The sequence below is a fragment of the Hirundo rustica genome, chromosome 25 (genome assembly GCF_015227805.2).
Source record: "Hirundo rustica isolate bHirRus1 chromosome 25, bHirRus1.pri.v3, whole genome shotgun sequence".
Taxonomy (NCBI): domain Eukaryota; kingdom Metazoa; phylum Chordata; class Aves; order Passeriformes; family Hirundinidae; genus Hirundo; species Hirundo rustica.
The window spans coordinates 455,252-478,761 of record NC_053474.1 but is presented as its reverse complement, the minus strand read 5'-3'; the positions used below and the strand labels follow the sequence as shown (position 1 = coordinate 478,761).

Below are 23,510 nucleotides of genomic sequence, written 5' to 3'. Positions count from 1 at the left end.
GGAGCCAGTCCTGCCACAGCAGGGTCCCCACAGCCCCCGGCACAGCAGGGGACAGGGGACCTGCAGCTTTCAGCTGGTGACACTGCACTGGGGGATTGCTGGTAGGACTGGTTTTAACTGGAGATGAAATGGTGCTGCAGGAGTCACAGAATCAACACTGAATCAGAGCCATCCTGCTGAAGAAGGAGTTTGTGATCTGAAGGGAAGGAGTGCTGGAGAGATCCCCAAGGCTGATAAACCTTCAGCTTATCTGCACTTCATCTCAGAGGCCATCCTCAAACAACACTGAAGTAATCCAAAACTCACCAAGCTGACACATTCCAGCATTTCCAAATCCTCTTCCCAGGGCTCTTTCCACTCACAGGCCTCAGGTGCATCCTTAACGTGGCCAGGAAAAGCAGAGGATGAAGAAGAGGGAGGAGGACAGGCCCTGGTTTTCATTGGTCAGAGGTTAATTAGAAAATACAGGGCTCCCCTTGGCGTTTGATGACCTAAATGGGAAGCAGCTTCAGGCAGTTTTAGCAGAGCGTGGAAGGAGTGTGACTGTTCCACGTGGGACACAGGGAGAGGCAGAGCTGCTCCTGTGGGCACAAGTCAGACTTGGGCACGGTGAAGCAGAGGGGACGCACCTCGGCCACAGCCACCCTCGAGTCCTTTCCCTGCCTCTGGGGTCACCTCCCTGCCCCGGCTCCTGGCCAGCCCATGCCAGCTCCAGAGCTGGGGGAAACAGTTCATTTCCAGTCCTTGAGCCTTTATTACTACAGAATATCCAAAACAACACAACCAACAACACAGTTACAAAAGGAGTTCACGGAGAAATGTGAAGCAGCCTGTGTTTGAAATGCTCTGTGTCACCATACTGAGTCCAGTATAAAACAATGCATATTTATACACATATAAAATACAAAAGGAACAACACAGAAATGTATAAACAAAGGTTGTGGAGGCCTCCGTGGTATTTACAGTAGAGATGTGGCAGGGGAGGGTGTCCAGCAGGCAGTGTCCATTCAGCAGGAGCTGTGGCTGTGTCTCTGTGCCAGACAGGAGCTCAGAGCTGGGCTCAGCGCTGCTGGGAGAGCTCTGCAGGCTCTGTGGAGAGGCCACGGCCTGGGCTGGCATCGGCCACTGCCAGGGCCACCGCCCCGCTCTCTGCCCAGGCCTGGCACTGCCACTCCGTGTGCCCAGCTCTGAAACAGCAGCTCAGGCCTGGCGCCAGAAGGGAATAAAATACAATAAAAAATAATAATAATAATAATAATATAAACTCAACAGAGCCAAATTCCACGTTCACAGGATGATCTCACAGCAGTCTGTGGCCCGGCCCCAGGACCGTGGCCGTTCAAGTCAAGGCAACAAGAGGGGGCACGAGGCTGAGTTCTGTGGGGTCACACGTGCCAGCTCAGAGAGAAGTCCCAGGAAGTGCTGCCTGCAGCTCTTTAGAGCTCCTTGAGGATGATCTGGAACTTGTTCTCTGCCTCTACCATGTCCAGCAGAAAGGCCATGTGGTTGCTGTAGTGCTGGATGATGTTGTTGTCCATGTTCACCAGGATCCTACAGAGAAAACGGCTGGATCAGATGCAGCACATTGAAAGCAGTTCACCTTCCCCAGTCTGAGGGGCTCAGCCACTGCTAGTTATTGACTAACTAATTAAAGCCATGGCACAACGCAAGGGAAGATCCAGCACAGAACAGTCACCAACCCTGGGAGCTGTGTCATGGCACAGTCAGGAATTCCAGGGGCTGCTCAGAGTCTGGCACTGCTCAGGGTCTGCCTGGTGAATTGGGATCTTCCCGGCTGCATCCCAGCCCAGGCCCTGGATCCCAGCTCTGGCCTCCAGCAGGTGCCCCCCAGAGACTCTGGGGATACCCAAAAGCTTCCCCAGCAGAGCTGATCCCTTTGTCTGCAGCCGCCTCGGAGCAGGGAGCCAGAGAAGCCACCCGTGCCTCTTGTGCCCTGCTCCCATCTGATTTCTAAACCACAAACGATCCCAGGGATGTTGATCAGGAATCTGAGCCCTGGATTGCTTCTCTAGACCAAACCTCACCAAGATCCAAAATTGCTCATTATTGCTCCTGAGTCATGCTGGGACCGAGTTCACCTGCTGAGCTCAGCCCGTGCAAGGGCCATGGCTGGGCAGGCCCTGCCCTGCTGCCAGCCCGGGCAGTGCCACCGAGCTCCACTGGCTCTCACCAGATGAAGATCTGCCCCTCAAGCTGTAATTACCAGCAGAAGATTGTTTAGGATGGAGCAATAGGGTAAAATGATTGAAAATTAAATCTGGGGGAGCAGGAAGCTGGGCCTGACCTGCCACCAGCCAGAGTGGAAATATCTCCAATCTCCCCACAGAAGTAGTGCTGGCATGGGTCACGTCCAGCCTTCATTAAACCAGGTGTGAAAATTATTTATTTAATCTAATTCCCAGGTGTGGCCTTTCCTTTTCATGAGATACCTCTTTGCTCCTCCTGCCTGCTTTCCCTCCCAGTCATCACTTGCTGCTTATCAGATCAAGGCATGAACAAAACCAAAGCCAGACTGAGTGAGGTGGCCTCTCCCCTGAAGCCACCAGTGCTGGGCTTTTCCTTTGGGGAGAAAATTCCCATTGCTGGGGCTAAAGGATGAGCAGCATCAGCAACAGGTGGAAGAATTCCGGACAAATTCAGATGCTCACTATGGCCCCTCCCTCACCCAGGGACATCCCAGCATTTTCTGGAGAAGCAAACACCGATCCCTCTCGGATAAGTTCTCCATTACCTCAGGCTTTTAGATGGAGACACAAAGGATCACCATTAAACTCCCCAAACAATTCCACCTTCACCCAACTTCCTTTCCTTGGGAGACTTTACCCTCCAAACAAACATAATACAAATAAGCATTATCCCAAATCTTTAAAGCCCAGAAAGATCTGAGTTTTATATGCTCCAAATAGCAGAGCCTGACGTGGCTCTGCCTTTTATTATCTTGTTAAAATGCTCTTGGAGCCAATGGCAGGGGCTGGAGAGGACAGCTTTGGAGGCACAGCATAAAAGCAGATGAGAGATTAGCTTACCCTCTTTTGCACTTTTTGTAGACTTTATAAATGCTTTCTTCAGGAAGCCCATATTTTTCTGAAATCTGTGAGAGAAAACATCTTTGTACTTGTAAAGTGAAATTCCCATGATAAAAACCAAAGATAACACCGAGCCCGGGTGTTCAGCAGCGAAGGATCCCCCTCGGTTTTACTGCAGAGAACAAAACCATGACCTGAACGTTCTCCTGGGCAAGTTCAGTTTTGGTCTGAGGGTGGCAGGAGTTTTGTAGGTTTCTGCCAAGCATTTCCCATGAAGGTTTTTGACTCTCTGTGGTGAGGGATGGGGGACGGAGAAGATGGCAAAGAATCCTCTGTGCTGACATTTTTCAAACTCCCCATTTTTAAAAGTTTGTAAAACCAACAGAGCAGCCATAAAGCCACCCCAAATCTGGGAGGTTTATTGTTTGTTTCCTTCCCAGCAGTCTCCAGAGAGGGCTGGGTTATCAGAGATGCTGCTGATAACCATGACAGAAATATGTCCATGTGCTCCTCAAACACAGCCAGGGAATTCCAGCACGAGGACAGGGAGGCTTTCAGATCACACACCTCCAGCCCAGAGAATGGAAAAGGTGTTTGACAGTGGAAAATATGAATGTGCTGTCACCAGAGGAGACTTCCACGAGGATTTGAACGGGGCAGGAGATGTGATCCTCCCTCTGCAGCACAACAGAGCCACGCCAGGAGCTCTCGGTGAACTCAGCTCCTGCTCCCCATTTCCATTCCCAAGGGAGAGCGGGCAGGAGCGAGGAGCAGCCCACACTGGGCTCCCTGTCACCCCCCATTCCCTTCATCTGCAGTTTGTCCCTTCCCCGGGGCTGGGGACACTCACAGCTGTCCTGAGGCCCTGCAGGTCCGGGGTCTTCAACATGAGGGCATCGAACACCTCCTCGGACTCCCTGCGCACGTAGAGCAGCACTGCAAGAGAACGGGCAGCGTGCTCAGCGTGCTCAGCGTGCTCCCGGTGCCCCCAGAGCCCGGCAGCCCCACGGAATCCAGGAGCCCAGGGTTACCTCTCTGGGGATCCTCGTCCTTGCTGTGCTTTGCGGGGGTCGGGTCGAAGTCCTCGGGGAAGGAGGCCCCGTTCCGCTTCAGGGGCAGCCTGGGCCGAGGGGACACAACATTCTCAGGAGAGCAAACAGAACAACCCCAGCTCCGAGCTCCTCCAACCACCAGTAACTCCAGCCACCATCCAGCAATGAACCATGGGTTTGTAATTACAGCAGCAGAGCTGTAACACCCAGCCCAAAGCACTCAAGCAGCTCAGGGAGGGCTGCAGAGGGTTTGGGGAAGCCAAAAGCCACCTGCACCCTCCTGGCACTGCTTCCCCACAGAGAGGGCCCAGGCCAGGAGAGATTCTGCTTTTCAAATGTGATTCCACTTCATTCCTGTTTGTTTTCCAGCCTCTGGGTATTTGAACCCTTCAGTGACAGTTGTGATCTTTTATTTTCCCTTTCAAACATCATCCCCATAAGAACCACGGGACAATCGGGGAGCAGCTCCTGTTGGAGTGACTCTGCCAGGGACAGAAATGTCTCCCTGTTTCTGCAGCCCTGAGTCCCTTCCAGGACAAGGTTTAACTCGTATTCTCAGGGCATCAGGGAGACACCAGCTGTGTCATCCTGCCCCTGGGGGAGTCCAACAGCCCTGACATTCCCAGAGATGGAGGGGAAATGCACACTGCCGCATCCTCACCTGTTTGCAGAGTTGGGAACGGCGGGAGGGAGCACCTGGAATGCAAAGGAAACGGATCTGTGAGTTTGCACAGCGTCACTGTGTGCTAGAGAGGCTGGGGGAGGCAACTTGGGCACACTTGGTGATTTCCCTCCTCCTGACCCATCGCTTTTCCCACACAACAAAACCCAAACATCTGTTCCTTACACTGAATGAAATTTGATATAAAGAACTGTTTTAGACAAACTGAGGCAGGGAATGCTGAGGAGCTCTGAAGGACAGTGGGGGGATGTCCCACCCGCTCAGGGACTGAGATGGTCACATTTTTCTATCATTTATTTTCTACTGCTGTTTTTGGTGCCGCTGCAGTTCCCTGTGGAAGCTGCAGGTGTGTGAAGCACAGAACATCCGGCTGGAAGGAGCCTGGAAAGGCTCACCCGGCACGGCTGCACGGCTGGGCCAGCCCCACAGAGAACCGAGCTGAGCTTTGGGCCTCTTCCGTGAGCCCGGGGCTGAGGGGCAGCGCTCGGCCGGGGCGGGACTCACCGAGCCACACCTCTGCGCGGCGGGGAAGTGCACGTTGGGGATGAACAGCACCGGCTGCGTCTCCAGGTCGCTCTCGGGCCGCAGGAACGTGATCTCGTTCCCTCTGAAGCCAGAGAGCAAACAGCCTTTCAGACCTACAGATGGAGAGTCCAGTTGATCTCAGCTCCCGTCTGCTGCGCGAGGGGAGCCCTTCCCGAGGCCCCGGCAGAAAGGCTGGCAGCAGCACCTCCATGGGAGCCCAGAGCCCTTCCCGAAGGCTGCTGGGGGCTCGTCGGGGCCTTGGGAGGCTGGGAAGGAGCCCAGCAGGGGCCTGGCTGCTGCCCAAGGGTGCAGAGGGCAGCAGGCTTGGGAGCAGCCAGATCCACGGAGCACGACGGACAGGGATTTCAGCAGGGAGCAGGGAACATGCACAGGCACTCACCGTTGTTGTTGGAGTCCAGGCATTTTCCTTTCCTTCTGAACTGCTTCCTTTCATCATCCCTCATTTTCCTCTCTGCTCCCTGTGGGAAGATCCAGCAAAATTTAGGACATTGACATTCCCAACAGTGGCAAGAGAGGCTTCTGTGACCACCTCTGGGGTGTGACACATTAAGGTGAAGGCAGCCTTAACTCAGAAATGGTCACCTCAGGGACCTTCCACTGCCCAGGCCAAGATTCTCTGACACTCAGAAATTAGAAAAACAAAAATAAAATTTGCTTTTAAAAATGAAACACACAGGCAAGATTAGCTGTGGGATTTTTTTTTCCATGGGAAAATATCTGAGATTGGAGAAGAACCTCCAAGGAAACTCTCGTCTCTTTTGATATTTAACAACTGGTCAAAAATGGAGTCAAAACCAGAGTTCATTGTGAGGCACAGGCTCTGGGCTCTCAGAGCCTTCCTGGTTTTGTTCTTGGTGCCCCTGTCCAGCTGGGGTTTGGAGCGGTGGGCAAGGAGCCCGTACCTTGTCACAGAAGATCTTGATCTGGCAGACAGCCCTGTGCACCAGCTGGCTGCTGCCGCTGCCACAGTCGTAGGTGTCGATCTGCAGGTTCAGGGGAACACCCTTCACCCCCTTCTGCGAGGAGAAGTCCGTGCTCAGGCAGTTCACCCCAATGAACACCTGCAGACAGGACAGGGATTGTGGCTGCTGGGATCCTCGGGGCAGCGACAGAAGCGGCTGCTGAGGCTCCTTGCAGCTCTCCCAGCGCCAGCCCGGCAGGGGAGCCGCTGGTTTCCCCCTGAGCCTCTCCCCCCACTCCTCTTCCAGCTCTTTAACTCAGCCTCTCCTCTCCCAGAATCCTGCCCGGGGATGTTCTTACTGATATTTCTGATCTTTCATTTGAAAGGGACCCTCAGACAGCAAAGCCCTGCAGGAGGGGAGGAGGGCAAGGCTGCAGCCTCAGGAATTGCACAGCAGTGCTGCCTAAATAAATATTCATCCCACACCGGGCCCTTTTATCACCAGGAGGGAGTTATCTCCAGTGGGAACTCGGGAAGAAAAGCTGAGCACAGCTCTAATCCAAATTCATTGGCGTGACCTTGGAATTCCCCTGGACCCTGGGGACAGATTTGCTGCTGCAGAAGCTCCCAGAGTCCCTCAGCTGAGGATTTCAGCCCTGAAAGCTCGGGTCAGTTCCTAGGATTCACTGGGGGGTGAAGTTGAATTGGAAAGAGAAAAGTAACAGGTGCCATGGACAACCCAAATACCCAAATACTCAAACACCCAAACACCCAAATACCTGACCCCTCCTGTTCCCAGCCCCTGACCCCTCCTGCCTCACTCCCAGCTCTCTCAAGTCTCACCTCTACCTGCCCCAGGCCAGTGCATGAGCAGTTTCTGCTCAGAGTTAAATCAGTTTTGCTGAGGTGCCCCCAGGGCTTGCCACATACCTGACATATTTCCATTTCTGACAGCTCTGCCTTGAAGACATTTGTTAACCTCTTGGGTTGTAAAAGACCCAGGTTGCCTTTGGGCTTATTGAGATCCCAAAGCCAGGCAGGGTTTTCCCAAGCTTCAGAGGCTTGGGGTATTATGCTTTTCTCTTTTTTTCTAGGTTACTTCATCTGTTTTTCAATCCCCACTAGATACAAAGTGTTAATGAGAGACCCTGGGGAGATGCAGAAGAGACAGCAGAGCTGCAAAGACCTGGCTGCAATAAACTTTCCTACTTTTCAGGGGAAAAGGGACCTTGTGACCTTCCTGGCTCCCTTCCACATCCCACGAGGTGCAGGGGTGGTCAGTCGTGTCTGCACCACCCTGCCTGGAAAGGGGCTCTTTGTTCCCTGAGCTGGCCTTATTTAAACACACTGCAGGTACGTGTGAGCAGAGCCCTGAGCTGCTGCAAACCCTCTCTTCAGTTATCCATCAGCACTAAGAAAACACCCCTGCGCCGGTCGGGGCGTACCCAGCGTGGCTCCTGCTCACACACACAGGGAGCAGCTGTCCTGCTGCTGTCCTGCCGGGCGAGCCCTGCTGGGCCCTGCAGCCCTCACTGGCACTCTGTGTCTGGGCTGCTGCGGGCAGCTGCAGCCGTGCCGAGGACCATTCCCAGCTCCCCTCCACGGGCGCTTTGTACCTTGGCTTCCTCGTGGATGTTCCACACGAAGGACAGCGCGTTGTAGGCCAGCTCCTCGATGTTCTGCACCGTGTTGAAGTTCTCCTTGCAGTCAGCTGCAAGGCAGGGGAGGAGCAGTTCATCCCGGGGCCGAAACTGGAGCATTCCCGGGGCCTCCCACCCCAACCCCTGCCCCTGGCTGGCCCCCAGGCCAAGGGAAGCGCTGGGGTGCAGCCGAGCGGAGGCAGAGGCTCCCCAGGTGTGGCAGCCCCTCGTACCCACGTCGATGACCCTCTGCTTGGCCGTGGGCTGCCGGGAGTGCCAGTGCTTCCAGAACTTCAGCTGCTCCGTGGGGATCTTCTCGTTGTCAAACACGATCATCACCACGCTCTGCAACGCAGCCAGCACAGCCCAGCTCAGCACAGGCAGGGCCGGGGCGCTCCTGACCCTGCACCCTGCACTGCCCCCAGCCTCACTGGAACTGCAGATTTTACACTGGGGAAGCTGAGGAGGGCAAGGGAAGGGATTTGGGCTCGGCCATTTGGCACTTTTATCTCGGGGCTCGCTCCGAGGCCTGGCCACACATCCCGGGAGCAGGATGTCCCTGTCCCTGCCTCAGAGCTCCTCCCAGCAGGGCCCCTCTGGCCCTTTGTGCCTCGCTGAGCTGCTGTGGCAGGTTCCAGCTGCCACGGAGGCTCTGCAGCGCAGCAGGGGATTATCCTGGGGCACTGAACCCATCCCGTTCATCCCCTTAAGCCAACGTGAGCCACAGAGTCACCACTGCTGGTGCTCAGCCCTGCTCCCAGGCCAGTGGAGCTGCTGGATGTCCCATTCCAGCGCTGTCAGCAGAGCTGTCAGCCTGCCTCTCTCTTACCTTCACTTTATTTGAGGACAAGTGCAAACATTTGCTGTCTCCAGCTGTCCGCAGCGTGATGGGGTAGAACTGTCCTTTGTTGAGGTAGGCCATGGGAGAGTCCCCAGATTTGATGTGAATGGCTTTGGGTGACCCCAGAGTGTATTCAAAGTCACTTGGATGGAACAAAGAGAGGATGATTAATAAGCACACGCTGCTGTTTCACTGCAAAAGCAAAGCAGAGCCCTGGGAGCCTCCACCCCGCGGGTTACAGGCTCCAGTTTCTGCTCCATTCCCCACCTCACACACCCTGACACAGCACAGCACATTCTGATCCTCCCCAACACCCTGGGGAGCAGCACTGCTCCCACAGCCTCCTTCTGCCCCTCGGTTTTGGCTTTAAAACCCCTGGATGTGACTGCAGCCAGTATTTTTGTGTGGATGGCAACAGAAGCATTGCTCAACCAGCAGCCTTACAGCAAAACACAAAAATGGGCACCTGTGATGAGACTTTTACAACATCCTAAACTCAGGTTTCTGTCTCCAAACCCTTGGCCATGACTGCCTGAGCCAGGAAGGCTCTCCCTTAATGGTCCTGTCAAAAAAGGACCTGCAGGACACCAACACCTGGAGTGAGAATCCCAGATCCTGGGACTCTCAGTGTGGTGAGCACCAACTTTAACCTTTACAGAAAAGCTTCTCAGTGGCACACAGAGAAAGTGTCACTGCTGGCAAGGAAATCTGAAAGAAGAGCCTGGATTCAGAAGCTCTCAGGCCTTCACCAGCAGCTGTGAGCACTGAAACCATGAGGCCACAGCTGGTTTCTGCTGTGAGGAATCCGTGCAAGCCACCACCTGCACAGGAGCCTTCACTCAGACCCTTCAATGCCCTGTTTAGTCACCAACCCATCTTCTTCCTGCTCCACCTCCTGTGATGCCATCTCTGAAGATGGGCTTGGCAGCTCCTCTTATCTGGAGCCAAGAGAGCCAGAGAACTTCAGTGCACAAATAAACAGTGAGCAGGGAGCCTCTGGCTCAGGGGACGCTGCTGTCTGTGTGAACATCCCCACGTCTGACAGCTGAGTCACCCGTCAGCTGACTCAGGAGGCAAATAAAAAGTGGGAGGTGAAATAATGTTACCTGCTGGGAGGTTTGATTTGGTATCTGGAGCAGCAAAGCTCTGCCTGGCAGAGGGGTGGAAAGGAAGAAGAAATCCCTCTCACGCTTTAGGAATGAGAGGCAGTGGCACCCTCTAAAATCAAGGCTGACTAACAGTGCTGAGCGAGAATCTAAACCTTAGATTAGGGGAGGCTGATGATCACCTCGCGCTCTGCCAGCCGCCTTCTCCCTGTCATTTCCCCCATCCCAGGGGCCCGTGGGGAGATGGTGCAGCCGCCTGGGCCGCAGCGTGTCACCCAGCCCGGCAGGGCTCCCTGGGAAGGGGCTGCACCGGCCCTGGGTTGAGCCCGGCCGGGGGACAGAACAATCCCAGCTTTGCAAGGCTCCCGGGGCAGCACCTGCTCTGAAAGCACCGCGGAGGCACAGCTGTGTGTGCAAAGCACAGCATCTGTGACTTGCACTGCTCACTGCCAGGGCCGGGCTGGGGGCAGGAAAGGGATGCAGTCCTGCCCCAGGAGACACAGCCCCGAGCTCCCTGGAGCCCCGAGCCCCTGGTCTGCATTGTTACCTCTTCACTCCGTCCGTGGGGTAACTCTCGGGGCAGGGCGGCTCTGGCTGGGGTTTGAGGATGTCACTGAAGAGCAGCGTCTGCAGACAAGAGCAAACACAAATCAGAAGTAGAATCTCGCATTGCTTTGTTCTGACACCACACCAGATAAAACACGGACCCTCATTACTTCCAAAATCAACTTAAACCCCCCAGAAATCCAACAGGAATGCCACCAAGCTCCCAGTGCCCCCGTGAGCCCCCCAGCCCGGGGCAGCCCCCAGCCCTGACCTCCTGGGGGTCCTCCTTGAAGGTGCTGTCGGGCTGCCAGCGCTGCTGCGCCGGGGCCATGGGCAGGCTCTCGAACAGGGAGTTCAGGGAGCTGCTGTCGTACACGTCCCCCGGGGGCACCAGGAAGTTGTCTGGGGTGGCTTCCAGCTTGCTGGTGCCTGGAGGGAGCAGGGCTGCCTTGTGAGCAGCAGGGACACCTTCGAGACTCAGGCCGTTCTTCTTGGGAGGCTCGCAGAACTCCTGGGCCATGGAGACGTTTTCTGACAGGAGCTTCATGAGGTGGGCAGAGCCATCGAAGGAGGGGATCTCGGGCTCATAATCCATCCCGTGGCAGTGCCTGCTGGAGACAGGTCCTGGCTGAGGGCAGGGCAGGGCACGCTGTCACTGCCAGCTGACCCCGAGCCAGCCCCAGCAGCTCCTGCCTGCCCGGAGCGCTCACAGCCCCGGCGGGATCCCACCCACAGCTCCAGCACAGCAGGGAGGGTCACAGCCACGCAGGGAAGGTGGGGTGGACGTGGTGTGGGGCTGCACACCCAGGCCCGACATCCACTGTTCCTTTATTTAGGCCACCACACACTCAGAGCAGCAGGGGTGATGAGAAGGGTAACTGCTGTGTGGGCTGTCCACCATAAGCCTTTTCATGGTTCACTGATGCTGAAAGTTGATTTTTTTAATTGCCTTTTTTTAAGGAAAAACAATTATTGTACAAATTCACAAACTCCAGCAACTCGGGATGCAAAAACCAAAACCAGCTTAACTCAGTTTACTTCTGGAGTGAAGTATCACTTGAGGTTTATTCTGTCAAGTGGTTAAAAACTGACAGTGCCAGAGTACACGGCATCCAGGAAGGGGAACTGAACTCATAGTGGCAAATGAGCCATTAATTTAATAGTTAATTATCTGAAAACCTCAAAGGACAAATGGGAGTCACTGGAAGAGAATCCTGGGAGAGTGGAACAGAAACCCTCATCAGCCCAGGGAATGAATGAGGATTTGGCCATTCCCTTCTTGCTGCCAGTGCTCAATCCTTCTGTCCTTTGCAATTGTCATAAAATAGGAAATAAAGTCAATTTCTTCAGCTGCTGCAAATCAGCACAACCCCTGTGAACACAGCCAGACAGATGCTCAGGTGTGTAAATGGGTGTAGCTCCATTTATACCTGCCTGGGACCCGGCCTAAAGAATTTTAATGTGTGTCTCAGGGTTAATGAGCTGCACTGTTGCTGGTAATAACACCGTGCTTTGATGTCTATTTTCTGCAAGCTCAGAGCCTCATCCTGCATTTCAGCAGCTGCAGGAGAGTGAGGCAGCTCAGAGAGCAGGAACTGAAGCCAACCTCTTTGCCAGGTCATTGCGTCCCATCATCCCAGCTGGCAGAATCCTCTTCTCCTTCGGGACCTAGCACAAGGCAGAGCAAAGAGTTTGTTTAGAGCTGGATTTCATGAATGGAAACGAGCGGAGTTAGCCCTGTCTGTGAGCAAGTGAAGCCTCCCAGATAAACAACACGGCAACAACGAACAGCAGAGCTGGGCTCTGCCCTGGGCTGCTGCTGGGCCCCCAGACAGCCTTGGGCAAGCCACACCAGCCTCTTCTGGGCAGGATCTCCCAAGTGAGGGGGAACATCATTCCTACTGCTTCCAATCAGGGATAAATCAGATCCACATTTCTCAAAGCTCCATCCGACAGCAGCCTGGGAGAACAAAACTGGTGGGGTGTGCAAGGCTGCTCCAGCCCAACAGCCCCCACAGCTCTGCTGCTCCTTAAGGGTGAAAATCCAGACTCAGGGCACCCGGGCTCAGGTGTTCCACATGTTCTGGATTCCCTCAAAGCCGTGCTTGGTGCCTCAGTTCACCCCTGGGGATACCGCTGGCACCGTGTGGTGCTGTGAGATAATTGGATAACTGCTGGATAAACAACTGGGGGGGCTCAGTAGAGGGCTCCCCTCCCAAGGTGATTTTACACGTGTTTTACACATGTTCTACACCTCTTTTACTCCTCTTGCACCCCGCTGTGGCCCCGATCCCGCGGGGCACCCACCATGTAGTAGTCGTAGAGGAGGCTGAGGGCGGCCACGCTGTCGTCGTCCCCGTTCACCCTCATCATGGCCTTGGTGGCCGCAGTCAGGGGGTTCTCCAGGTACGTTTTCCAGGCTTCATCTTCGCTGGTGTAGGGGAATTTCTGGAAGTTCATGGTGTCATTCTTCATCAGGCGCACGGATCTAAAACTGAGGGCAACCCGGGCGTGAGGGAGGAGCGTTTCCCAGAGACTGCCACGAACACGGGCAGGGCTTCCCAAAGGCTCTGTGGAACAGAGGAGGATGTTCTCCTGGTCCTGAGCCCCAGAGCCTGTGGGTCACCACCTCTGCTGCTGTAGCTGCCTACAAAATGAGGCCAGAGCCTCTCCGGGGGCAGCTGCTCCCTGTCCTGCCCAAGGAGCCAAACCCCATCGGCTGCTCCCTGCCCCAGTCCCACCCTGCCCTGGCACAGGGGCTGCTGGGCACGAAAATGGCACCAGGGAACAACTGTCCCTGGACGTGGAGCTGCAGGCCAGCACAGCCCACAGCCAGCGCCCCGATGAAACCAAACCTCATCGATTTCCTTTGCTGCGGTTCACGGGTTTTAAATGATTTTTTCCCAATCGTTTGCAGATGATTTTATTCAGAGGGAAGCAGACAGGCAGATCACAACCCTCTCCCTTCCACTAAAAAATTCCTGACTGAGGTGAGGCTCGTGGGACTACGTGAGAAGCAACACATCAAAATAATGCCCTGTCTGTCCTCACTTCTGGCACTTTCTCCAGGCCTCTCCATCTTATGTTAATAAACTGTCAGACACTTAATTACCCTAACATTGGTCATCTTTCCTTTTCCTCCAGCAAACCCTGCCAGCAGCCAGCCAGCAGTGCGGGGTTTGCAATCATGGAATTGTTTAGGATGGAAAAGACCCAAAAATCATCAAGTCCAACCTTTGACCGAATCCACAGGGGCTGAGCCAGTGGCCCTGCTCTTGTCACACCTCCTGTCACCTGCACCTGGTGTCACAGCTCACACCATCCACCACAAAATAACATCTCCGTGGACAAACATTCCTTTTTCCTCAAAGTGGAAACGTCTAGGAAGGGCAAGACTGGGTTTTATCAGAAGGAAGGGTTAAAAAACAACTTTAAATCTCCAAAGTTGCCAAGAGCTGGCTGCAGTTGAAGCGTGACATCACCCGCTGATGCTTTTTCACGGAAAGGCAAAGGAAACCTTCAGGAATTACAGCAACGAACGTTACAATTTAGTGGCATTTTTATAAGGAATATGCTGTTTCCAAGAAGCCACTCTCCATGCCTTTGTAACAAGTGAATCATTGAGAACAATAATCCTCTTGGAGGGAAGCTGGCAGCCCTGGCAGTCCCGTGGTGCGCTGACAGCGGGCCGTGCAGGGACAGCGGGTGCTCCGAGCGCCCCGCTGCCCCCGCTGAAACTCCGGCAGGTGCTCGGGGAGTTTCGTTGTCTTTAGCGCTCCTGACGCAGCCCCGGCTCCCTCCCCCCGCCCGGGCCGCGCCGCTGGCTCCCAGCGGGGCCACGGCCGTGACTCAGATTTCAGCGCTCGGTGCCGGGGCTGTTGAGTCCTGCCCGGACAGGAATCCTCGGCCGCTCTCCATCCCATCCTCTCCAGGGAGAATCGGCAGCTCAGGGTGACAGCTCCCGGGCCGCTGTCACCGGGAATCGGCAGAGATAAACACACCGGGGCAGGACGGAGCTTACAAAAGCACCGATATTGCGAGGAGAAACGCTCGGGGGCTTTATTCTCCCTCACCTAAAGCATTCCTTGTGTGATTCCCTTCTGCCTCCTCACCGCTGCCGGGAGAAACCGCGGAAAAAGGCACAAAGGGAAACTGCCCTGCCCTCGGCCTGGCACAAAGCACAGGGCCCAGCAGGGACGGCAGCGCTGGGACAGCGGCGCCCGGGCGGCTCCAGCAGCACCCTGGGGTGCTCAGGGCCCGCAGGGCAGTGGGAACCGCGCTGGTGCCAGCGAGGCTGGGATTCACCCGGCTGAGGACTGGCACAAAGACAGGAATTTGCACCTTTATCCCACCCAGTTTCTGTTCCAGAGTCCCTGGTAGGCACTGGGCTGTGTGACTGGAGCGTGTGCATCCCCTCAGACCCCTCTGCAGTGAGCTCAGCCCTGCTCTGACCCTGCCTCCGAAGGTCACCGGGGTACCCAGTATCTGAGCAGATAAGCAGACGTGCTGAGCTGTCTGTGGCACCTTTCTGATACCAGGATCTACAGGACACCGCTGTCAGTTTGCTCCCCCAGCACTTCAGAGCGCACAGATCCCATCAGCAGCCTCTGTGAAGCACAGCTACAGGAAAGAGACACCCAAATCCAGGTCCAAACACACCTGAACTTTACTTTCCTCGCTGCCTGTGATGCTCCCTGCACGTGGCCGGGCTGTGTTTGCCCATTCCAAGCTCCCTGCTCTGTTTGGCAAAGCCAGAGCTCCTTTGCCAGGCCAGGGAAACACAAACACTGGGACCAGCAGCCTCCCTCCCCTCCCTCGGTGCTGCAGCCTCGGGCCATGTGCAGAGCAGCGCAGGATTCGGGGCAGGGAGCGGTGCAGGGAGCAGTGCAGGATTCACTCGGGGCAGGGAGCAGTGCAGGGAGCAGTGCAGGATTCACTCGGGACAGGGAGCAGTGCAGGGAGCAGTGCAGGATTCACTCGGGACAGGGAGCAGTGCAGGGAGCAGTGCAGGATTCACTCGGGACAGGGAGCAGTGCAGGGAGCAGTGCAGGATTCACTCGGGACAGGGAGCAGTGCAGGGAGCAGTGCAGGGAGCAGCACGGGAGCAGTCTGTTTGTTTCCAAACACTTGGGAGTGTGACACAAGCTGATCCCAGCCCCTTTCCCGCTCCAGCCCACCTCTGTTTCCCCAGTTTCTCCTGGTGATGCATAAACACTCGGGCTGTGCTGGAACAGGAGAACGTGCCCAGAGGGTCCAGGTGGGGACAGCAGCCAAGCAGGAAAGAGCCCTTGGACTCCTCCTGCCTTTGCTGGGTTTCTGTGGCAGGCTTTGCTGGCCTTTGAGCTTTGTGTTGCTGTCTTTGTCCTCGCCACTACACCTGATTATACCTCCAACCTAAATATTGGCCGTGCCAGATGCTGGTGGCTACAGAGCAGCATCCCATGGTCGAAGCAGCAGGGAATGCACGGCGAGCAGCAGCAGGAATTCAGAGCCACAGAACAGAGACCCCTGAGGAGCTTGGGGATGCCCCAGGCAGCTCCTGTGGGGGTTTGGGCATTGCTCTCTCCTCCCCCTTGAAATAACCCTGGTGTTCCTCAAGTTCTGTCAGAGATTCAGGGGAGGATCAGCACTGTCCTGGCCAGCAGCTGCTTCCTGGGCAGAGATTTTAGCCTGCAAACGCTTGTCAGAAAGGACAGCATCCCACTAAGCGGCCTCAGTACTGAAGCCAAACCTCTCAGCTAAGTGGCGATTTTGTAATTTCTCTGCAGGTTTAATAAACAAGCACACCTGAAGACAAGGTGACAGCACAGCCAGCAGTGAGGGCATTGGCACCGGCCCACTCACACAGCCAGGCAAAAATCCGAACAGAGACAGAACCAGGAAAAAGAAACACAACAAACACAGACTAATGATGAAGAACACCGCCGGGGTGCCAAGCACAACACGGTGTCAATCCACAGGCCCAGGAGACCGTGATCTATCTCCTGGCCCCTGACCCGCACTGCCTACGGGATATTTTCTGGGATATTTTCTCTGGCAGCTGGGGAACAATGTGGGCTCTGTCACTGGGTTTGTGCAGGGGCATTTCAGCAGCAGCCTCAGCCCCGGGGTTACCTCAGCTCAGCAATGCCTCACCCACAGGCAGGGCAGGAGCTTCTGCTCCCCTGGGTTCCGTGTGGCACAGGGGGGATCCAGCCCACCCAGCCCTGCAGGAATGCAGCAGGGACGGGAGGGAAGGGGACACCACGGACATCTTTGGGAAATGGCTCCTGATTCCCAGAGGGGCTCTCTGGTGAGCCCTGCGTGGGCACTGGTGCCCAGCCCGGCAGGTCCAGCGGGGAGCTCTGCAGGCTGACCCGTGCTGGAGCCACACAAACCTCCCAGGGGCAGCTGCTGCTGGGGAACGTGCAGGGATCCCCCTTCTCCTGACCCTCCTGGGTCACCTACAGCTCTTTAGGACCAGGAACCCCAAACCAGCTCAGTATTCGTCCTTTTTCACCCCAGCCTAACTCCTGTTTTTGTGAACTCTTTACAACCACAGGGAAGGCCCCGGGGACAGGGATTGACACTAAAATGCCTCATCCTGGGCTGTTCTGCAAAGATGAGCGAACAGAAGCAGCCCTGAACCGCTGCTGTAAATCCCAGCAGCACTGGACTGCTGTGCCCCTGCAGCCTGAAGGGCTCCTGAGACCATCCAGGCTGTGATGTCCGGGGGACACCAGCTGGGATCGTGCCTCCCTGATAACATCACCCTGGAGGGATCCACCCACCCCATCCCATGGCAGGAACCAGTCCTGCTTCAGTGCCTCCCCTGCCTAACAAAACAAATTACGGCACAGAATCCGTTTGCAGTTCAGGAATTTTTCCAGGAGCGGTTTCTGATGTCAGATTTGGGGTGTCCTGAGTTTCAGGGATATCTCACTCCACATGGAGACACAAAAACAGGCCCTGAGCATTGCTCCCACCTGGAATTTGTGAAGTTTTGCTGTAAACTCCACTCTCATTCCTATTTCATTGTGGACAGATAAAGACATTTTATGCACAGTTATTCCTGGACACAAACCCTCACCATACCAACACATCACACTTTGCACCGAGGCTCCCAGTCCTTCCCCCACCTAAAGGAGGATTACACAGGTAATTTTTGTATATTCTCTAACTCCAACAGCTATGCCTTTTAAATAAAATCAGATTTTAAAACATCACGGTTTTGCAAGATTTGGATTTAAAACCCACCAATGGCACCCATAATACACAAACTTCTGCAACAAAATTTGTTTCTTTTTTACTGCTCTTCAGGTAATGTGGTGTTTTATGCCAGTAATCAGCTATTATGGGTTATCTGTGCTTAGAGCAAAGCCCAGCTTTACTCAAGGCTCTCTGCTTCCCTCAGCACATCCTGCCAGAGGCTGCTGCAGTGACACACCGAGGATGTCACACATTTCCAAGGAAGCAGTGGCACAAGGAGAGCAGAGGCTGGAGGTTCCAGCCTCGGGACAGAGCACAGTTCAGGGATGTGCTGATCCCTCCCCGCTGCCTGAGAGCGGCCAGAGCTCACGCCTGGCACGGCTCTGTGCCCCGCTGAAGGTGGGACAGGTGGATGCTGTTGCCCAAGAGGCTCCAGGAAGCTGTGCCAGGGCAGGACACTTGACAGGAGCCTCACATGGAGCAGCTGCTCCCAGCCCTGCCCCACGCTCTGCAGCAGCTCTTTCCCCCTCAGCTGCAGCACAGGCCCTGCAGAGCTGCCCAGGCACAGCCAGGCTGCGCTCCCCCCCGGTGCTTTTCCCTCTCTTCCCATCCTGGAGGCACTTTGGCCTGGAACAATCCCAGCTGCGCTCTGTCCGTGCCCTCCACGTGCTCTGGTTCAGAGTCCTGGGAGCTCAGGCCCAGGAGCAGCAGCCTTGTGCTGTTTACGATAAAAACCAAGCCCAGCACAGCGTGCTTCAAACGACGTTTCTCCCAAACAAACCTCAGCCCGTTGGAGGCGCAGCCCCACGGAACCAGGATTGTGCAGAGCTCAGAGTGCCGAGACACAGGGAGGAAGAGAAGCCAGCAGGGTGCAGAGCAGGAGGCTCGGGGTCAGCTGCTCTGGTGCTCTCAGCACTCGAGGCGTGAGCACACGGGGACAGGGACGGCTTTTGGAGCAGCCTCACCCACCACCAGAGCTACAGCCAGAGCAGCCCTGACACCTCAAGGGACGAGAAATGAACCACACAGAACCCTGCCGTGGTCTGGATTGGAAGTTCATTAAAAGTTCATCCAGTGCCACCCTGCCATGGCAGGGACACCTCCCACTGTCCCCAGTGTCCAGCCTGGCCTCGGGCACTGCCAGGGATCCAGGGGCAGCCACAGCTGCTCTGGGCACCTGTGCCAGGGGCTCACACCCTCACAGGGAAAGATTCCTTCCCCACATCCCATCAAACCCTGATCTCTTCCATATTTCTTATCCTCCAAGCCTTGGACACTTGGCTGTGAGCAATGGAATGTAATCATACATTCAATAATGAATTCCACTGATTAACATTGTTCAGCTGTTGCCCTTGTCCTCCTTGAGCACACAGGATTCCAGGATCCCTTCCCTGCCAATCAGCTGATCCCAAGGGCCGGCAGGTGCAATCCAAGTACAAGTGCATTTTTGGATGAATGCTTTACACTGATCAACAATTCAAACCCCAGCCAGATCAAGGCCCGAGCAGATCCTCCTCAGAGGAACGGTCTTTATTCTGCCAATTTCCCTGGAATCATTCCCATGGACCAATCAGCCGAAAATGTGACCCAAAGCGTCAAAGCAGAGATACTGTGCAAATGTTGATTCACCCCTGCTTTGAGTCTGGAGTTTATTCAGAGGGCTTTTACTCCTTTGTTGGGAATTGCATAGCAGTTATTTGACTGTTGTTTCTTTAATTTACAAATCTCTTTTTCTCTTTACATAACTTTAAAAAAAAAAACCTCCAAGCCAGCCTCCCCTGCTCCAGCACGGTTATCCCTTGTGTGCTTTGCTGCCAGGGTTTTATAAAAGGGCTTTAACTTTTCATTCACCAGGAGCATAACTCAAGTTTTAATAACACACCTTATGCATGACAAAAATTTGCTTCTGGCGATCATGGTTTCGACCACAAAACCACAACTGGGAGTAACTCCTGGTTAACTCCTTCCAGCCCACGCACGGCAGAGTTAGACACAGGTTCAGTTTAGAAGACTATGGAAATCAGCACTTAGAATACTTTATAATAGGCAAAACATCTCCCCCTTTCATGCCACGCTGGTCCCTTCCCAGTCCTGTCTGGGAAAATAAAGTCCAAAGGGAGAGGTGGGATTCCTCTTCCTCTCCCTGGCATTTCGAGCCAGGAAATGGGGCCGGCACAGCTCCTAAACATCGGCCGCATCTGGGCAGATGTTCCCGGCCCGGCCCGGGGTGGGGAAGGAGCAGCGTGCGGGGCACCGACCCCGCTCCGAGGCTGCTGCCTGTGCCCGGAGAGCCCCACCCTGGCGATTATCCCGAAATTCACAGCTCCTTAGAGCCCCGTGCCTCTGGAGGGGCTTTAGCAGCCTCTTCTCAGGTTCCTCCCCTCGCTGACAGCTTTTGCCCTCAGAGCAAACCCAGGGCTGAACGCGTCCCACGAAACTCCCGGCTCCCTCGCTCCTGCCGGGAGCCGCGCGGAGCCTGGGGCCAGCGGCGCCAGGCCCGTTGTGACCCGGAATGTCCCCTGGGCCCTGCCCGCCGCTGTCCCCAGCCCGGGCACGCTCCTGCCGAGGGATTCATTCCCGCAGCCACGGAAAGCGGAATTTCCCAAGCGCGCAGCCGCGGCCTCCCCAAGGATGGACCACGCGGAACCCGGGCACGGGCGCGCTGGCACGGCTGCCCAAAGGCACCCGGCCGGCTCCGGGGCGGAGGTGGAGGCGCAGAGCGGTGCTGCTCCCCCGGCAGGCTCGGGGTTAACAGCCCGTTAGGGCAGAGGCAGCAGCCGTGTAATTCCCGGGCCGTAATTAGCGATAAATCCATCAATCGCGCGCTCCGTGCGTCCCGAGAGCCAAACACGTGCCCTCACTCTCAAACCTAAAAAGCACCGGTTATAAATTACCCGAAAATTTCAGAAAGCGAAAATTTCGGTCTCAGGCTCTCAATCAATCCGAGCAGATTGATCCCACTATTTACGTAAAAGAATAATTACTGCTGCGCCTTCTCAGGGTTTTTAATTAGGAGATTGGCTGACACAGCAGCTCTGCCGGGCTTGTAAACACACACAGGTGTGCGGTTTTCTCCCCAAAAACACCTTGGAAGCACCTGATCTCTGCACAGATAGATACAATTTCTATTTCTCGATAAATATTTTTACGCACGAGTCCCTCACGCAGGGTTCTAGGCCGGGCTGGCGTTGGGCACCGACGGACAGCAGCATCCAGCGCTTTGATTCCGGCTCCGCAGCCCGGCGCGCCAGCCTCACACGCGCTCGCACCAGGAGCTGCGCTGATGCCACCGGCATCCAAAACGCCAAAACATTTCGGAGGTGCCAAAATTAGAAAGGAGAGCTATACAGGACTGATAGGTGTTAAAAGCTTCTTCTTATTTAAAAGATTAAATTATGTGATAGGGTGATAGTGTGAATCCATTTACTTAACAAAAAACCCACAAACAACAAAAAACACACGAAAATCAAAACCCAAACAAACAAAAAACCCAAAGACAGAAAGGAAAAAAACCAAAAACCCCACCACCAAAACAAAAAAACACCCAAACAAAACAAAACAAAACAAAAAAAAAAAAAAAAAACAGGAAAAAAAAAAATCATAAACCCCCCAACTATAACAGCAAGAAAGATACACAACAACCCCCACCCCTAGAAACTAGAGACTGGTAAATACTTTGGGAGGTATTTTCTCAAATAAATATATAAAAATTAAATCGGATTCCTGTAGCTCCTGATAGATTTTGTTGGACAGAGGCAGAGCAGATTCACCTCCGGACAGAAGCCCCACGTGTCAGTTTTAGGCTGGGGATAAAAAAGTAGCCGGCATCCTGGTTTTTAACAAGTCCCGAATGTAAAGGAGCGATCCCTAAGCAGAGATTCCTGCCCGGAGCAGCGCCAGCTCGGGCAGGGACAGAGAGCCCGGAGAACGCTCCGGTGCCGCTCTTTGCTCCCCTCGCCAGCAGCCGGACGGGCAGAGGGGCAAGCCGGGGACGGGCAGCGAGAGCAGCGGGGAAGGGGAAGCCCCGGCACTTACTCCAGCTCATTGGACATTTCCGCGGTGTCCAGCGCAGGCGGCGGAGCCGGGCTCGGAGGCGCTCAGACAGACATTGCCTGCGAGGTGTTTGATTTATGGCAGCGGCGCGGCCGCGCTCGCACAGGTGGGGCGGCAGCGCCGGGATTGGCTGCCCGGACAGGTGCCCTGGGACAGGTACACCCAGACAGGTGCAGAGTAACCCTGTCCCTGCCGGGCCGCCGCGGAAATGCCCCGCGGGACGCAGCGGCAAGGGGCGGGTCGGGGATTCATCTCGGATAATGAGTTTCAGTTCGGTGCGTGTGTTCCACCGCCTGCCGTGCCCAGGACTCGGCATTTCCATGGAGTCGGGGCTCACTTCGTCCTTCGCGGGTTCTTTATATATAAATACGCTGACAAAATACGTGTGTTCATAAAGGAATGATTTAGGCAAGGAGAAAAGTTTCCTCTCGTTCCTCCGTGGTAATTGTACTGACAGGAAAACCCTTTCCTGCCTTTCCTCACCTCCTCTCAGCCGCTCGCTCCAGAATCATGAGGTAGTTTTTTCACCCCCCTCTTAAAAAATGAACCTTTCCCCCTAACTTCAGATACCAAATCATCCCCCAAACATCCCGGCTCAGGGAGCCCTCGCACCACTCTGGGTCTGTCAGGAGCAGGACCGTGGATAACCTTTCCCTGCTGAGCGTTATTCCAGCGGGAAGTTTGGGAACGGGCTGCGGGAATGCCATCCAGAAAACACCTCAGCAGCAACTCAGCTGCACACGGGGAAGAGGTTTGTGCAATAGAACAAAACTCATCAGGGATTCAAGCCCTCTTGCTGGATGGTTTCTGTCATCCGTGTTGCAATGAGGAGGCAGAGGATGGGCTCAGCCGTGACTCACGGTGACTGGATTTGGAAGGCAGGGGAGGATTTTGCCAGGCGAGTTGATACAAGCCTTAAAACAAAGGGAAAAAGAAAGGCTTCCACCCCTCGTTCTCACCCCCTTCGTGTCTCACTCCTGCTTGCCCAGCTCAGCTCCTGCCCAGCCACTGAGCATGGCTCTGGGGGTGTCCCAGCCCTGGGGGTGTCCCAGCCCTGGGGGTGTCCCAGCCCTGGGGGTATCACCCAGCACCGAGCACAGCTCTGGGGGTATCACCCAGCCCTGGGGGTATCACCCAGCACTGAGCACAGCTCTGGGGGTGTCCCAGCCCTGGGGGTGTCACCCAGCACCGAGCACGGCTCTCCCTGGGCACTCAGGGGCTCCAGCCCAGCGGGGCAGGCAGGAGTGGTGTCACACAGGCACGTGTGAGCACAGAGCCCTTTAATTTGGGCACAAGACCCTCAAAGAGCTCCCCGGTTCTGGCTCAGGACAAGCAGGGACCCAGGACGTGGGGGCTCCACTCTGCCGTGGGAATGCAGGGCTGGGCAAAGGCTGCTCCTGGAAATGGAAACCAAGGGTCTGGAGCAGTGCAAACTCCAGTGGGGATTGCTGGAGAACACCAGGAGCAGGGGACAGCAACACCCAAAAGTCAGATTCTCCGTAAAGACTCATGGAGTGCTTCGGGTTGGAAGGGACCTTAAAGATCATCCAGTCCCAACCCTGCCACAGGCAGGGCCGTGTCCTGTGGAGCCAAGAAAAGCACGAATCTGTGGCAGTTGTGGCAGCAGCTGATCAATGCTCTGATTGTATCTCCAAATTAAGGAAGCCTTGCCCAGTTCATGGTGCCCACAGCGGCACCTCTGAGCCCTCGTCCTTTACCCCGTGCAGGCAGAGAGGATTTCACTGGCTCTGCTTATTGCAGAGCTGCAACATCCCCTCGGGGGATTGCCGAGTTTCCTCCAACCTTTACAGACTCCAGCAACAAAAGTGAAGGAGGAGCAAATAGTGCCAGAGCCAGAGCAGGCAGGGGAAGGACAGAAGGACAGAAAGACAGAAGGACAGGGCTCTG

The 23,510-nt window shown here is 55.2% G+C and overlaps 1 protein-coding gene across 3 annotated transcripts; it reads right to left on the bottom strand.

Annotated features, from left to right (window-relative positions):
• Positions 1-737: 737 nt before the first annotated feature.
• Positions 738-21,725, bottom strand: GRHL3 (grainyhead like transcription factor 3). Of its 3 annotated transcripts, none has more exons than XM_040086059.2 (16): positions 21,585-21,725; positions 12,669-12,855; positions 11,968-12,029; positions 10,633-10,969; positions 10,363-10,442; positions 8,698-8,851; positions 8,102-8,213; positions 7,845-7,939; positions 6,230-6,388; positions 5,707-5,785; positions 5,286-5,419; positions 4,761-4,795; positions 4,079-4,167; positions 3,898-3,983; positions 3,048-3,112; positions 738-1,551 (listed from the first exon to the last, which is right to left on the bottom strand). In XM_040086059.2, exons 1-16 carry the CDS (start codon positions 21,599-21,601, stop codon positions 1,437-1,439), a joined length of 1,806 nt encoding a protein of 601 aa, XP_039941993.1. In that variant the 5' UTR covers positions 21,602-21,725; the 3' UTR covers positions 738-1,436. The 3 variants fall into 3 exon arrangements, with proteins under 3 accessions (XP_039941993.1, XP_039941992.1, XP_039941994.1); XM_040086058.2 differs by having other exon boundaries at positions 847-1,551; positions 10,633-10,972; XM_040086060.2 differs by lacking the exon at positions 21,585-21,725 and adding an exon at positions 20,444-20,482 and having other exon boundaries at positions 847-1,551; positions 10,633-10,972.
• Positions 21,726-23,510: the final 1,785 nt, after the last annotated feature.